General features: G+C 39.4%; 1 protein-coding gene across 5 annotated transcripts in view; it reads left to right on the top strand.

The window, feature by feature from the left end:
• Positions 1-15,166, top strand: part of Tmlhe (trimethyllysine hydroxylase, epsilon) — a 164,654-nt gene that overhangs the window by 140,731 nt on the left and 8,757 nt on the right. For all 5 annotated transcript variants that reach the window (XM_052171126.1, XM_052171127.1, XM_052171125.1 and 2 more), the window contains one exon: positions 12,960-13,196. In XM_052171126.1, the coding sequence (XP_052027086.1) occupies positions 12,960-13,196 (237 nt within the window). The remainder of the gene's footprint in view (positions 1-12,959; positions 13,197-15,166) is intronic.

Raw genomic sequence — 15,166 nt, 5'->3', positions numbered from 1 at the left:
CCTACAGAACTCCAGATAGACTGGACCAGAAAAGACATCCCTCCTGTCACATAATAATTAAAATGCCAAATGCACTAAACAAAGAAAGAATATTAAAAGTAGTAAGGGGAAAAGGTCAAGTAACATATAAAGGTAGGCCAATCAGAATTACACCAGACTTCTCACCAGAGATTATGAAAGCCAGAAAAGCCTGGGCAAATGTCATACAGACCCTAAGGGAACACAAATGCCAACCCAGACTGCTATACCCAGCAAATCTCTCAATTACCATAGATGAAGAAACTAAGGTATTCCATAACAAAAACAAATTTACACAGTGTCTTTCCACAAATCCAGCCCTTCAAAGGATAATGAATGGAAAACACCAACAAAATGAGGGAAACTACACACTAGAAAAAGTAAGAAATTAGTCTTCTTTCAACAAACCCAAAAGAAGATAGCCACACACACTTAAAAATTGCATGAAAAATAACAGGAAGCAACAATCACTATTTATTAATATCTCTTATCATCAATGGACTCATTTCCCCAATAAAAAGACATAGACTAACAGAATGGATATGTAAACAGGATGCAACATTTTGCTGGATACAGAAAACGCACCTCAGTGTCAAAGAAAAACACTACCTCAGAGTAAAAGGCTGGAAAACAATTTTCCAAGCAACTGGCCCCAAGAAACAAGATGGAGTAACCATTCTTTTTTCTTTCTTTCTTTCTTTTTTTTTTTTAAACTTTTTTATTATTATTTATTTTATTTGATATATTTTTTTATTTACATTTTAAATGATTTCCCCTTTTCCGCCCTTCACTCCCCGAAAGTCACATAAGCTCCCTTCCCTCCCCCTGTTCTCCCACCCACCCCTTCCCACTTCCCTGTTCTGGTTTTGCCTTATACTGCTACACTGAGTCTTTCCAGAACCAGGGGCCACTCCTCTGTTCTTCTTGTACCTCATTTGATGTGTAGATTAGGTTTTGGGTATTCCAGTTTTCCAGGCTAATATCCACTTATTAGTGAGTGCATACCATGATTGATCTTTTGGGACTGGGTTACCTCACTTAGTATGATGTTCTCCAGCTCTATCCATTTGTTTAAGAATTTCATGAATTCATTGTTTCTAATGGCTGAATAGTACTCCATTGTGTATATATACCACATTTTTTGCATCCATTCTTCTGTTGAGGGATACCTGGGTTCTTTCCAGCTTCTGGCTATTATAAATAGGGCTGCTATGAAAATAGTGGAGCATATATCCTTATTACATGGTGGGGAATCCTGTGGGTATATGCCCAGGAGTGGTATAGCAGGATCCTCTGGAAGTGACGTGCCCAGTTTTCTGAGGAACCACCAGACTGATTTCCAGAGTGGTTGTACCAATTTGCAATCCCACCAGCAGTGGAGGAGTGTTCTGCTTTCTCCACATCCTTGCCAACACCTGCTGTCTCCTGAGTTTTTAATCTTAGCCATTCTGACTGGTGTAAGGTGAAATCTCAGGGTTGTTTTGATTTGCATTTCCCTGATGACTAATGAAGTTGAGCATTTTTTAAGATGTTTCTCCACCATCTGAAGTTCTTCAGGTGAGAATTCTTTGTTTAACTCTGTACCCCATTTTTTAATAGGGTTGTTTGGTTTTCTGGGTTCTAACTTCTTGAGTTCTTTATATATATTGGATATTAGCCCTCTATCTGATGTAGGGTTGGTGAAGATCTTTTCCTAATTTGTTGGTTGCTGATTGATCCTCGACAAAGGAGCTGAAAACATCCAATGGAAAAAAGATAGCCTTTTCAACAAATGGTGCTGGTTCAACTGGAGGTCAGCATGCAGAAGAATGCGAATTGATTCATCCTTGTCTCCTTGTATTAAGCTCAACTCCAAATGGATCAAGAACCTCCACATAAAGCCAGACACTCTGAAGCTAATAGAAAAGAAACTGGGGAAGACCCTTGAGGACATCAGTGCAGGGGGAATGTTCCTGAACAGAACACCAATAGCGTATGCTCTAAGATCAAGAATTGACAAATGGGACCTCATAAAATTACAAAGTTTCTGTAAAGCAAAGGACACCATCAAAAGGAGCAACCATTCTAATAGCATTCAACTAAAAGGCATCAAAAAAGACATGGAAATACACTTTATACTCATCAAAAAAAAATCTACAAAGTAGAACTCTCAATTCTGAACATCTATGCTCCAAATACAAGGGCGCCCTCATTCATAAAAGAAACTTTACTGAAGCTTAAAGCATACACTACATCTCACAAAATAATTGTGAGTGACTTCAACACCCCACTTTCCCCAATGGACAGACCAGGGAAACACAAACTAAACAGAGACACAAAAAAACTAACAGAAGTTTTAGACCAAATGGATTTAATAGATATCTATAGAACATTACATCCTAAATCAAAAGAATATGCCTTCTTCTCAGCTCTTTATGGTACCTTCTCCAAAACTGACCATATAATTGGTCACAAAACAGACCTCAACAGATATAAGAAGATCAAACTAATCCCGTGTCTCCTATCAGATCACTATAGAGTAAGAGTGGTCTTCAGTAGCAACAGAAAGCCCACATACACATGGAAGCTCAACAATGCTCTACTCAATGATACCTTGGTCAAGGAAAAAATAAGGAAAGAAATCAAACTCATTTTATAATTTAATGAAAATGCAGGTACAACATACCCAAATTTATGGGACACAATGAAAACAGTGCTAAGAGGAAAACTCACAGCTCTGAGTGCCTTCCAAAAGAAGCTGGAGAGAGCATACACCAGCAGCTTAACAGCACATCTGGAAGCTCTAGAACGGAATGAAGCTAATACACCCAAGAAGAGTTGAAGACAGGAAATCATCAAACTCAGGGCTGAAATCAACCAAGTAGAAACAAAAAGAACTGTACAAAGAATCAACAAAACTAGGATCTGGTTCTTCGAGAAAATCAACAAGATAGAAAAACCTTTAGCCAGACTAACCAGAGGGCACAGAGACAGTATTCAAATTAACAAAATCAGAAATGAAAAGGGAGATATAACAGAAACTGAGGAAATTAAAAAATCATCAGATCCTACTACAAAAGCCTATACTCAACACAACTGGAAAATCTGGATGAAATGGACAATTGGCTAGACAGATACCAAATACTGAAGTTGAATCAGGGTAGGATAAACCATCAAAACAATCCCATAACCCCTAAAGAAACAGAGACAATTATTGAAAGTCTCCCAGCCAAAAAAAAAAAGCACAGGACCAGATGATTTTAGTGCAGAATTCTATCAGACCTTCAAGAAGACCTAACACCAGTACTCTTCAAAGTATTCCAAAAAATAGAAACAGAAGGAACACTACCCAATTCATTCTATGAAGCCACAATTACTCTGATACCAAAACCACACAAAGGTTCAACAAGGAAAGAGAACTTCAGACCAATTTCCCTTATGAATACCAATGCAAAAATACTCAGTAAAATTCTTGCCAACCGAATCCAAGAACACATCAAAATGAGCATTCACCAAGATGGAGTAGGCTTTATCCCAGGGATGCAGGGATGGTTCAATATGCAGAAATCCATCAATGTAATCCACTAAATAAACAAACTCAAAGAAAAAAATAGATGGTCATTTCATTAGATGCTAAAAAGGCATTTGACAAAATTCAGCATCCTTTCATGTTAAAAGTCTTGGAAAGAGCAGGAATTCAAGGCCCATACCTAAACATAGTAAAAGCAATATACAGCAAACCAGTGGACAACATCGAACTAAATGGAGAGAAACTTGAAGTAATCCCACTAAAATCAGGGACTAGACAAGGCTGCCCTATCTCTCCATAGTTATTCAATATAGTACTTGAAGTTCTAGCTAGAGCAATTAGACAACAAAAGGAGGTCAAAGGGATAAAAATTGGAAAGGAAGAAATCAAATTATCACTATTTGCAGATAATATGATAGTACACTTAAGTGACCCCCCTCCAAAAGAAATAACTCCACCAGAGAACTCCTACATCTGATAAACAACTTCAGCACAGTGGCCAGATATAAAATTAACTCAAGAACATCAGTAGCCTTCCTATTCTCCAAGGATAAATAGGCTGAGAAAGAAATTAAGGAAAGGTCGCCCTTCACAATAGTCACAAACAATATAAAGTATCTTGGTGTGACTAGAACAAAGCAAATGAAAGATTTGTTTGACAAGAACGTCAAGTCTCTGAAGAAAGAAATTGAAGAAGACCTCAGGAGATAGAAAGATCTCCCATGCTCATGGATTGGCAGGATTAATATAGTAAAAATGGCCGTCTTGCCAAAATCAATCTACAGATTCAATGCAATCCACATCAAAATCCCAACTCATTTCTTTATAATTAGAAGGAGCAATTCTCAAGTTCATCTGGAATAACAAAAAACCCATGATAGCTAAAACTATTCTCAACAGTGAATGGACATCTTGGGGAATCAGTATCCCATACCTCAAGCTATAGAGCAATAATGTTAAAAACTGCATGGTATTGGTACAGTGACAGGCAAGTAGATCAATGGAATAGAATTGAAGACCCAGAAATGAACCCACACACCTATGGTCACTTGATCTTTGACAAAGGAGCTAAAAACTATCCAGTGGAAAAAGATAGCCTTTTTCAACAAATGGTGCTGGTTCAACTTGCGCCTAGCATGCAGAAGAATGCAAATTGATCCATTCTTATCTCCTTGTATTAAGCTCAAGTCCAAGTGGATCAAGGACCTCCTCATAAAACCAGATTCACTGAAACTAATAGAAAAGGAACTGGGGAAGATCCTTAAGCACATGCGCACAGGGAGAAAGTTCCTGAACTGAACACCAATAGCTTATGCTCTAAGATTAAGAATTGACAAATGGGACCTCATAAAATTCCAAAGTTTCTGTAAGGCAAAGGACACTGTCAAAAGGACAAAATGGCAACAAACAAATTGGGAAAAGATCTTCACCAACCCTACATCCAACAGAGGGCTAATATCTAATACATACAAAGAACTCAAGAAATTAGACTCCAGTGAACCAAATAACCCTATCAAAAAAATGGGGTACAGAACTAAATAAAGAATTTTCACCTGAGGAATAGAAGCACCTAAAGAAATGTTCATCATCTTTAGTCATCAGGAAAATGCAAATCAAAACAACCATGTGATTCTACCTCACACCAATCAGAATGGCTAAGATAAAAAATTCAGATGACAGCAGGTGTTGGTGAGGATGTGGAGAAAGTTGAACATTCTTCCACTGTTGGTGGGATTGCAAGCTAGTACAACCAACCACTCTAGAAATCAGTTTTGTTGTTCCTCAGAAAATTGAACATAGTACTGTCTGCAGACCCAGGTATACTACTCCTGGGTATATACCCAGTAAATGCTCCAACATGTAATAAAGTCACATGCTCCACTACGTTTATATCAGCCTTATTTATAATAGTCAGAAACTGGAAACAACCCATATGTTCCTCAACAGAGGAATGGGTATAGAAAATGTGGTACATTTACACAATGCAATACTACTCAGCTATTAAAAACAATGAGTTCATGGAAATCTTAGGCAATATGGATGGAACTAGAAAATATCATCCTGAGTGAGGTAACCCAATCACAAAAGAACACACGTGGTATGTACTCACTGATAAGTGGATATTAGGAAAAATGCAACTCACAGGTCATGTGAAGCTCAAGAAGAAGCAAGACCAAGGTACTTCAGTCCCACTTAGAACTGGGAACAAAAATAATCACAGGAGGTAGAGGGAAGGACTTGGGAGTGAGAGACGAGGGGGAGAAGAAAAGGGGGGCGCAGGACCAGGTGTGGGAGAAGACAGGGAAAAAAAGAAAATAATTTAATCCTTTCTCATTAATATGAATTTTTCATTTGAAATTTTTCATGAAAAATTTGAGCCTTTTAACACATTTCCTATTAGTAATTGGTCAATTTTTCTCATTTCCTTGAGCTAATGGACCTGGCAAACCTATATGATACCAAATTGATATTTTCTTTACAATATGTGGAAGAATCTAATTAATTCCTTTAATAAATTTTATATGTTTGTATTTTGAATGTCTGTCATTAATGTCTCCCAAGTAGTTACTACAAGCTCTTTTCGAATCTTCCTTGATCACCCATATTAACATAACTTCAGTATTAGTAAGAAGTACTACAATTTTGGCCAGATCTCTTTCTGACAACTGATGTAGTCATATTCTACCTTTTATAATTAAATCAGAAATATTTTTCAATAGTCCTCATTTTTTTACTTTATGAGCTAAAAAAAATCCATTCCATAATATTATCTACCCTTTGCATAATGAGCCCAGAAGAAGAATGAATTGCAGGTAAAATGACCAAAATACAATCAAGTTTAGGATCAATTCAATCCACATATGCATCTTATAGTCTTTGTTTTACCAGTATTAACTCTTTTTCTTCTTCAGCTGTTAGATATCTTAGACTGTTGAAATTTGAATCTCCTTATGATGTTTGAAACAAATTACTTGACTCATAAATACTTAAACTAGTTATAAAACTCAGCCCATTAATGTTGCCCATTAATTTTTGAAAATTGTTAGGAGTTTGCAATTGATCCCTATGGATCTGTACTTTTTGTGGCCTAATTATTTTGTTGACTGATTTTAAAACCCAAATAACTTAAGTGAATCACCTCTTTGTATTTTTTTTTCTGGATCAACCTGTAACCCCAGCATGGCAGAATTCTTTGTGTTTCCTTAAACATTTTCAACACCATTTATTTGAATCATTAATTTGGGTCTCTGATCATTAATCAAAAGTCACTGTTCTTTCTATTGGACTGGCCTTGCCTGTGATGTAAAGAAACAACAGCTGAGGGCTGGAGAGATGGCTGGGCTGGAGAGATGGCTCAGTGGTTAAGAGCACTGACTGCTCTTCCAGAGGTCCTGAGTTCAAGTCCCAGCAACCACATGGTGGCTCACAACTATCTGTAATAAGAGACAGCTATAGAAACAACAGCTGAGAAACTCTGTCTCCTGTATTAATTTGCATCTTGAGAAGTTAATAGAAGTTAATCCACTTCTAAAGATTATTCCCACTGTGCCTGAAGGCAAAGGACTATAAACACCAGTGGTTAACTAGTAATGTTTAACCTTTGGGGATAGTATAAGGCATAACTGTAGATCTGAAGCTGCACTTCCTTCTATAGCATGTATAGGATCATGAATATTTAGTTTTGATTTTCCTGCTTACTTGGTATCTTCTGGCTGACTGTCTTAATCAGGGTTTCTATTCCTGCACAAACATCATGACCAAGAAGCAAGTTGGGGAGGAAAGGGTTTATTGAGATTACACTTCCACATTGCAGTTCATCACTAAAGGAAGTCAGGACTGGAACTCAAGCAGGTCAGGAAGCAGGAGCTGATGCAGAGGCCATGGAGGGATGTTTCTTACTGACTTGCTTGAGTGCAAGTAGATAAGAATGGATTGATTTGCATTCTTCTATATGCTGACCTCTAGTTGATCCAGCACCATTTGTTGAAAAGGCCATCTTTTTTCCACTGGATGGTTGTAGCTCCTTTGGCAAAAATCAAGTGACCATAATTGTGTGGGTTCATTTCTGAGTCTTTAATTCTATTCCATTGATCTACTTGCCTGTCACTGTACCAATACCATGCAGTTTTTAACACTATTGCTCTGTAGTAGTGCTTGAGGTCGGGGATACTGATTCCCCCAGAAGTTCTTTTACTGTTGAGAATAGTTTTAGCAGCCCTATTTATAATAGCCAGAAGCTGGAAAGAACCCAGATGCCCCTCAATGAAGGAATGGATACAGAAAAGGTGGTATGTTTGCACTATGGAATACTACTCAGCTATTAAAAACAATGAATTCATGAAATTCTTAGGCAAGTGGGTGGAACTGGTGAATGTCATCCCGAGGGAGGCGACCCAATCACAAAAGAACACACATGGTATGCACTCACGGATAAGCAGGTATTAGCCCAGAAGCTCAGAATACCCAAGACACAATTCACATATCAAATTATTCCCAAGAAGGAGGAAGGAGAGGCCCCTGGTCCTGGAAAGGCTCAGTGCAGCAGTGTAGGGGAATGCCAGGACAGCGAAATGGGAAGGGGGTGATTGAGGAACAGGGGGAGGGAAGAGGGCTTATGGGACTTTTGGGGAGGGGGGATCCAGGAAAGGGGATATCATTTGAAATGTAAATAAAGAATATATGAAATTAAAAAAAAAGAAGTTAAGACTACAGAAAGTCAAATAACCCTTTTAAAAAATGGGGTACAGAGCTAAACAGGGAATTCTCAACTGAGGAAAGCCGAATGACTCTGAACCACCTAAAGAAACGTTCAGCATCCTTAGTTATCAGGGAAATGCAAATCAAAACAACCCGGAGATTCCACCTCTCACCAGTCAGAATGGCTAAGATCAAAAACTCAGGGGACAGCAGATGCTGAAGAGGATGTGGAGAAAGAGGAATATTCCTCCACTGCTGGTGGGATTAGAGACTGGTATAACCACTCTGGAAATCAGTCTGGTGGTTCCTTAGAAAATTAGACATAGTACTACCTGTGGACCCAGCTATACCACTCCCTGGCATATACCCAAAAGATGCTCCAACATATAACAAACACACTTGTTCCACTATGTTCATAGCAGCCCTATTTATAATAGCCAGAAGCTGGAAAGAACCTAGATGTCCCTCAACAGAGGAATGGATACAGAAAATGTGGTATATATATACAATGGAGTACTATTCAGCTATTAAAAAGAATGAGTTCATGACAATTTTAGGCAAATAGATGGAACTAGAAAGTGTCATCCTGAGTGAGGTAACCCAATCACAAAAGAACACACATGATATGTATTAACTGAGAAGTGGATGTTAGCTTAAAAGCTCAAAATAAACAAGTTACAATTCACAGACCACAGGAAGCACAAGAAAAACAAAAGACTGAAGTGGAGGTGCTTTGGTTCCTCTGAGAAAGGGAACACAATACTCACAGGAGCAATTATGGAGACAAAGTATGGAGCAAGGGCTGATGTAAAGGCCACCCAGAGACTGCCCTACCTGGGGATTCATCCTATAAACAGTCATCAACCCTGACACTTTTATGGATGACAAGAAGTGCATACCAAAAGGAGCCTGTTATGGCTGTCTCCGGAAGGGCCCTGCCAGAGCCTTACTCATACAGAGGCAGATGCTAGCAACCAACAATTGGACTGAATGTGGGGTCCCCAATGGAGTAGTTGGAGGGTGGTCTGGAGGAGCTGAAGGGGTTTGTAGCCTATTGGAAAGAACAAGGATGTCAGTCACCCAGACACTCCAGGATTCCCAGGGACTAAACCATCAACCAAGGGATATACATGGTTCCAGACAAAAATGTGGCAGAGGAATGCCTTGTTGGGCATCAGTGGGAGAAGAGGTTCTTGGTCCTATGAAGGCTCAATAGATGCTCCAGAGTGGGGAAATTAAGGGAGGGGGTAGGTAGGAGTGGGTCGGGTAGAGGGATATATACTAGGAGCCATGGGGTGGGAGGAGGGGTTGGGGGTTTTCAGGGAAGGGGAAAACCAGGAAAGGTTTTGAAATGTAAATGAAGAATATATTCAACACAAAATTTTATTGAAAAAAAATAGCAATAATGAATATCAGGGGCAGCGGGTGGCAGAGGCGGCAGCACAGCAGTGGCTGGTCCAGCTGAAGGGCCATCAGCAGTGGAACAAAGGTGACACAGGGTCCAGTTATGCCCTGCGCCCACGACCACTAACCTTCGCTGGCCAGCCGGGCTGCAAGCAGCTGCGGATTTACACTGCCTTTCACTGCACTGAAGCCACTTCAGAACTCTGCCTCCTGCAAGTCACGAGAGACTCGCCTCATCTTGGTTCTCGGACTCCAGAGAGATCAGACAGACTGAGAGATCAGACAGACTGAGGTACGCAAACATAACCCGAGGCCAACATCGCGAGGGTCTAAGCCCGACGGGCGTTGGCCTGCACCCAGGCCCTGTGCTGTTCAGGGGGCCATCAGGGTGCCAACCCAGCCAGGAGTTTTTTTTGCCCAGGCCACCATTTTGCCTACAGGACACCAGAGAGTGCTAGCAGGCAAAGCCGGTTAACAGGCATAGCCCGAGGCTAACATAGCAGGGGGTTGGGGGGTGGAGGGGTGGGAGGGTGGGGGGGGTGGGGGGGGTGGGGGGGTGGGAGGGTGTCTAGGCCCCCAACAGGCCCTGGACTGACCCAAGAACTGGGCTGCCCGGTGGGCCATCTGTGTGTCAACCCGGCCAGGAGGTTGTTATCCCAGCAGACTTTCCTGGCACTTTCAGGGAGCGCCCGCGCCCGCAATCCTGGCCACCTGACAGACCCAATTAACACTCAGAGCCCGAGGGGAACTTTGCTCTGACCTTGGCCTCCCAGGCTTTTGCCTAGACTCAGGGCCTGAGCAGCTAGGCTAGCCTTATGTGCACCAACCCGGTTGGGAGATCGGTTGCCCAGCAGAGTGATCAGCACCTGGAAAAGGTCCCCGCAGCATACACCCTTCAGCACTCCCTGAAGGAGCAAACGGGCACCATCTGGTTCACAGACGCAATCTGGGGCAAAGCACACTAGGGCTGCAAGGGCACCCAAGAGGAGGACAGCACATCAGCAATCTGCTACAGGGGAAATCCAGCCATCCAGTGTTGCAGAAATAGCCCCAGAGCCCCTCAGGAGGCCCAAACACCAGCCAGAGACAAGACCAACTAACGCCAGAGAACAAGATGGCAAAGGGCAAATGCAGGAACGCTACTAACAGAAATCTAGGCAATATGGCAGCATCTGAACCAAACTCTCCAACATCAGCAAGTCCTGGTTATGCCAACACACCAGAGAAACAAGAAAAAGAGTAACTTATAAGGTCATCTTCTTCAAAATTGAAGCAAAACATTTAGTCTCACTCTTGCAAGTTCTCTTGCAAGCCACCTCCCAAATTTTCTACATTTCTATGACTCTATAAATAATTTTGAAATATGTGAGCCGTTCTGAAAACCACAGTTTAGTGTAAAATCATCAAATAAACAATCCTACTAGTAGAGAGGCTGTGATAGAAGAAGCATGATTTCAAGACCATTATGTGGTACACAGCAAGACACTGTCACATACAATCAAGCAGAATGTGTATATGGTTTGTACAATATTGGACATATTTATCCAATTACCAAATTAAAGACTACTGGGTGAGAGCCAACAAATTTCTAATTCTGCATATTTTTGAATTTCAGTTGATTAGGATATGTTGACAATATTAATTTTTATATAGAGATATTGAGGAAAAGCAATTGTTACTTCCTGTTATTTTTTTGTTAGAGGTGAAATTATGTTTGTGTGGGTTTGTTGGAAGATTACTTTCTTGCTTTTTCTAGGGTGTAGTTTCCCTCCTTGTGTTGGTGTTTTCCATCTATTATCCTTTGTAGGGCTGGATTTGTGGAAAGATATTGTGTAAATTTGGTTTTGTCATGGAATACCTTGGTTTCTCCATCTATGGTAATTGAGAGTTTGCTGGGTACAGTAGTCTGGGCTGGCATTTGTGTTCTCTTAGGGTCTGTATGACATCTGCCCAGGATCTTCTAGCTTTCATAGTCTCTGGTGAGAAGTCTGGTATAATTCTGATAGGTCTGCCTTTATATGTTACTTGACCTTTTTCCCTTATTGCTTTTAATCTTCTTTCTTTGTTTTGTGCATTTGGTGCTTTAATTATTATGTGACGAGAGCTGACAAAGTGTCCTCTCAAGTTCTAGGATTAAAGGCATATATCACCACACCTAGATCATGCTGATGCTGGGGATTGAGCCCTGGAATTTGTGCCTGGTAGGCACATATTCTATCAATTGATCTACATCTCAAAACAATAACAAAAATATTTTCATTTTATTTATTTGTGTAATGTGTGTGTGGGAGTGTTTGGGTTTGTGTGCCAATGCACACAAGGGTAGGTGAAAAGATAACCTGTGGGATCACTTTTCTCCTTCCAGTACATGGTTTCTAGGGTTCAAACTCAGGTCATCAGAGAGAGGCAAGTGCCTTTACCTGATGAGCCATCTTACCAGACATACTTTAAAAATGCTAATATAACCATAATTTTTTTTAACAAATTAAGAACATTCTATGGTTTTCTATGCTATGACAACAGAAACTTCTTTTCCTTGAATATGTCCTGTTGGTTTATATCTCTATACTTAGTTATGGTTTTTCTTTCTAGGGTCCATTCTTCATGCTTTGAACTTGTTCCATTTCAATTCTTGTTCATTATTTAAGACTAAGCAAAGCTGTTCCCTTTCTCACTCAAATATTTCTTTAATTTTCTTTTTATGGACCTCATCACAACTTGTGTACAATCTTTTTTTAAAAAATATTTTTATTTTCTATATTCTTTGTTTACATTCCAAATGATTTCCTCTTTCCCAGATCTCCCCTCCCCATATGTCCCATAAACCTTCTTCTCTCCATCCCTTCTCCAATCACCTCCCTCCTTTTTCTCTGTCCTTATATTCCCTTCCCATGCTAGATCATTCCTTTCCAGGATCAGGACCCTCTCCATACTTCTTCATGGGAGTCATTTGTTATGCAATTTGTGCCTTACTTGTGTACAATCTTATATTTCATTCAAATGTTATTGATACTAGCCTCATCTCTCCTTACTAGATTGTGAGTATCTTCAAAACAGAGACCACATCTTGTTATGTCTATACTCCCATGTCTTCCCTGGCATATATATCCTTTAATACGTATTACACATCTTTGAAATAAATGTGCAGTAACATACTTAAGAGTAAAAATGTACAGTTTTCTATGAAGGAAAGACAACTAGGAAATGGGTTTTCTTCATTAAAATTACCAAAGTAGGTTTAATCATTTTAATCATTTCTGATATAATATACTAGAATTTCAATATTTTCTCTTTTATCCATTAACAGAAGAATTTGCTTTGCTTTCTTTAGCATTCAAGTATTTCATTGTCTTAAGCATGAAGGAACAGGTGGTAGAACACTGTTAGTGGATGGATTCTATGCAGCACAACAAGTACTGCAAAAATCACCTGAGGAATTTGAACTCCTCTGCAAAGTACCATTGAAGCATGAATATATTGAAAATGTTGGACAATGTCACAATCACATGATTGGGATTGGGCCCATCTTAAATATCTACCCATGGAATAAAGAGCTGTATTTGATCAGGTGAGTACCAAATAACTATTCTCCAATGTGATATATTTATTATATATTAAGTTCTTGACTAGTATACCCAGCTATCTCCTCAAATCATCATTTAGCTGTTTTATAGAATATACAGTGTATCATATTCAAAATCTAGCTCATGGGCTCCACTCACTTTAAGCTCACCTCACTATATATTTGCTATTGTTTTACTAAATGGTATATCCACTGCATTGCCCAAATGAAAGACCAAAAGCTATTTTCGACTTGTTCATGTCCTTCACACTCAACAACCAATTTAACCAAGTTTACCTATTAATTTTTCTCAAAGTAGCCAGTACTTCCTATCAGCAATGCCACTTTCTGTGTGAGACGACTATCACTTCTACATAGTACCATTGATTTCGCCCTTTACCCACTTTTTATCCATTTTGTATGCTGTAATTAGAGAAATATTTTAAATTTGTATTTATTATGTGTGTGTGTATTTATGTGTATGGAAAAATATAGCCACTGCACGGGTGTGAAGGTCACAGGAACACTTTTCAAGGGTGGTTCTCTCAGCATTGGATCAAGAAGTATAGGAAGGCAACTGATTTGCTTGAGTTGATTTTATAACCAGCCACTTTGCTGAAGTTGTTTATCAGCTATAGGAGTTCTGTGGTGGAGTTTTTGGGTCACTTAAGTAGACTATCATATCATCTGAAAGTAGTTTGGATGGTTTGACTTCTTCCTTTCCAATTTGTATCCCCTTGACCTCCTTATTTTGTCTAATTGCTCTAGCTAGAACTTCAAGAACTATATTGAAAAGATATGGAGAGAGAGGGCAACCTTGCCTTCTCCCTGATTTTAGTGGCATTGCTTCAAGTTTCTCTCCATTTAGTTTGATGTTGACTACCGGTTTGCTGTATATTTCTTTAACTGTGTTTAGGTATGGGCCTTGAATTCCTGTTCTTTCCAAGACTTTTAGCATGAAAGGATGTTGAATTTTGTCAAATGCTTTTTCAGCATCTAATGAAATGATCATGTGGTTTTTTTTTTCTTTGAGTTTGTTTATGTAGTGGATAGCATTTATGGATTTCCGTATATTGAACCATCCCTGCATCCCTGGGATGAAGCCTACTTGATCATGGTGGATGATTGTTTTGATGTGTTCTTGGATTCAGGTGGCAAGAATTTTATTTAGTATTTTTGCATCAATATTCATAAGGGAAATTGGATCTTTGTTGGATCTTTGTGTGGTTTTGGTATCAGCGTAATTGTAGCTTTGTAGAAGGAGTTGGGTAGTGTTCTTTCTGTTTCTATTTTGTGGAATAGTTTGAAGAGTATTAGTGTTAAGTCTTCTTTGAAGGTCTGATAGAATTCTGCACTAAAACCATCTAGTCCTGTGCTTTTTTTTGCTTGGGAGACTTTCTATGACCTCCTTTATTTCTTTAGGCATTATGGGACTATTTAGATGATCTATTTGATCCTGATTTAATTTTGGTGTTTGGTATCTGTCTAGGAAACTGTCCATTTCCTCCAGATTCTCCAGTTGTGTTGAGTATAGGCTTTGGTAGTAGGACCTGATGTTTTTTGAATTTCCTCAGTTTCTGTTGTTATATCTCCCTTTTCATTTCTAATTTTGTTAATCTGGATACTGTCTCTGTGCCCTTTGGTTAGGCTGGCTAACGGTTTATCTATCTTGTTGATTTTCTCAAAGAACCAGCTCCTGGTTTTGTTGTTCTTTGTACGGTTCTCTTTGTTTCCACTTGATTGATTTCAGCCCTGAGTTTGATGATTTCCTGTCTTCTACTCCTCCTGGGTGAATTAGCTTCTTTTTGTTCCAGGGCTTTCAGGTGTCCTTAAGCTGTTAGTGTATGCACTCTCCATTTTCATTTTGGAGGCACTCGGGGCTATGAGTTTTCCTCTTAGCACTGCGTTCATTGTGTCCCATAGATTTGGGTATGTTGTGTCTTCGTTTTCATCAGATTCTAAAAGTCTTTGATTTC

This window comes from Apodemus sylvaticus, chromosome X, assembly GCF_947179515.1.
Source record: "Apodemus sylvaticus chromosome X, mApoSyl1.1, whole genome shotgun sequence".
Lineage (NCBI taxonomy): Eukaryota > Metazoa > Chordata > Mammalia > Rodentia > Muridae > Apodemus > Apodemus sylvaticus.
This window is presented reverse-complemented; position numbering and strand designations above follow the sequence as displayed.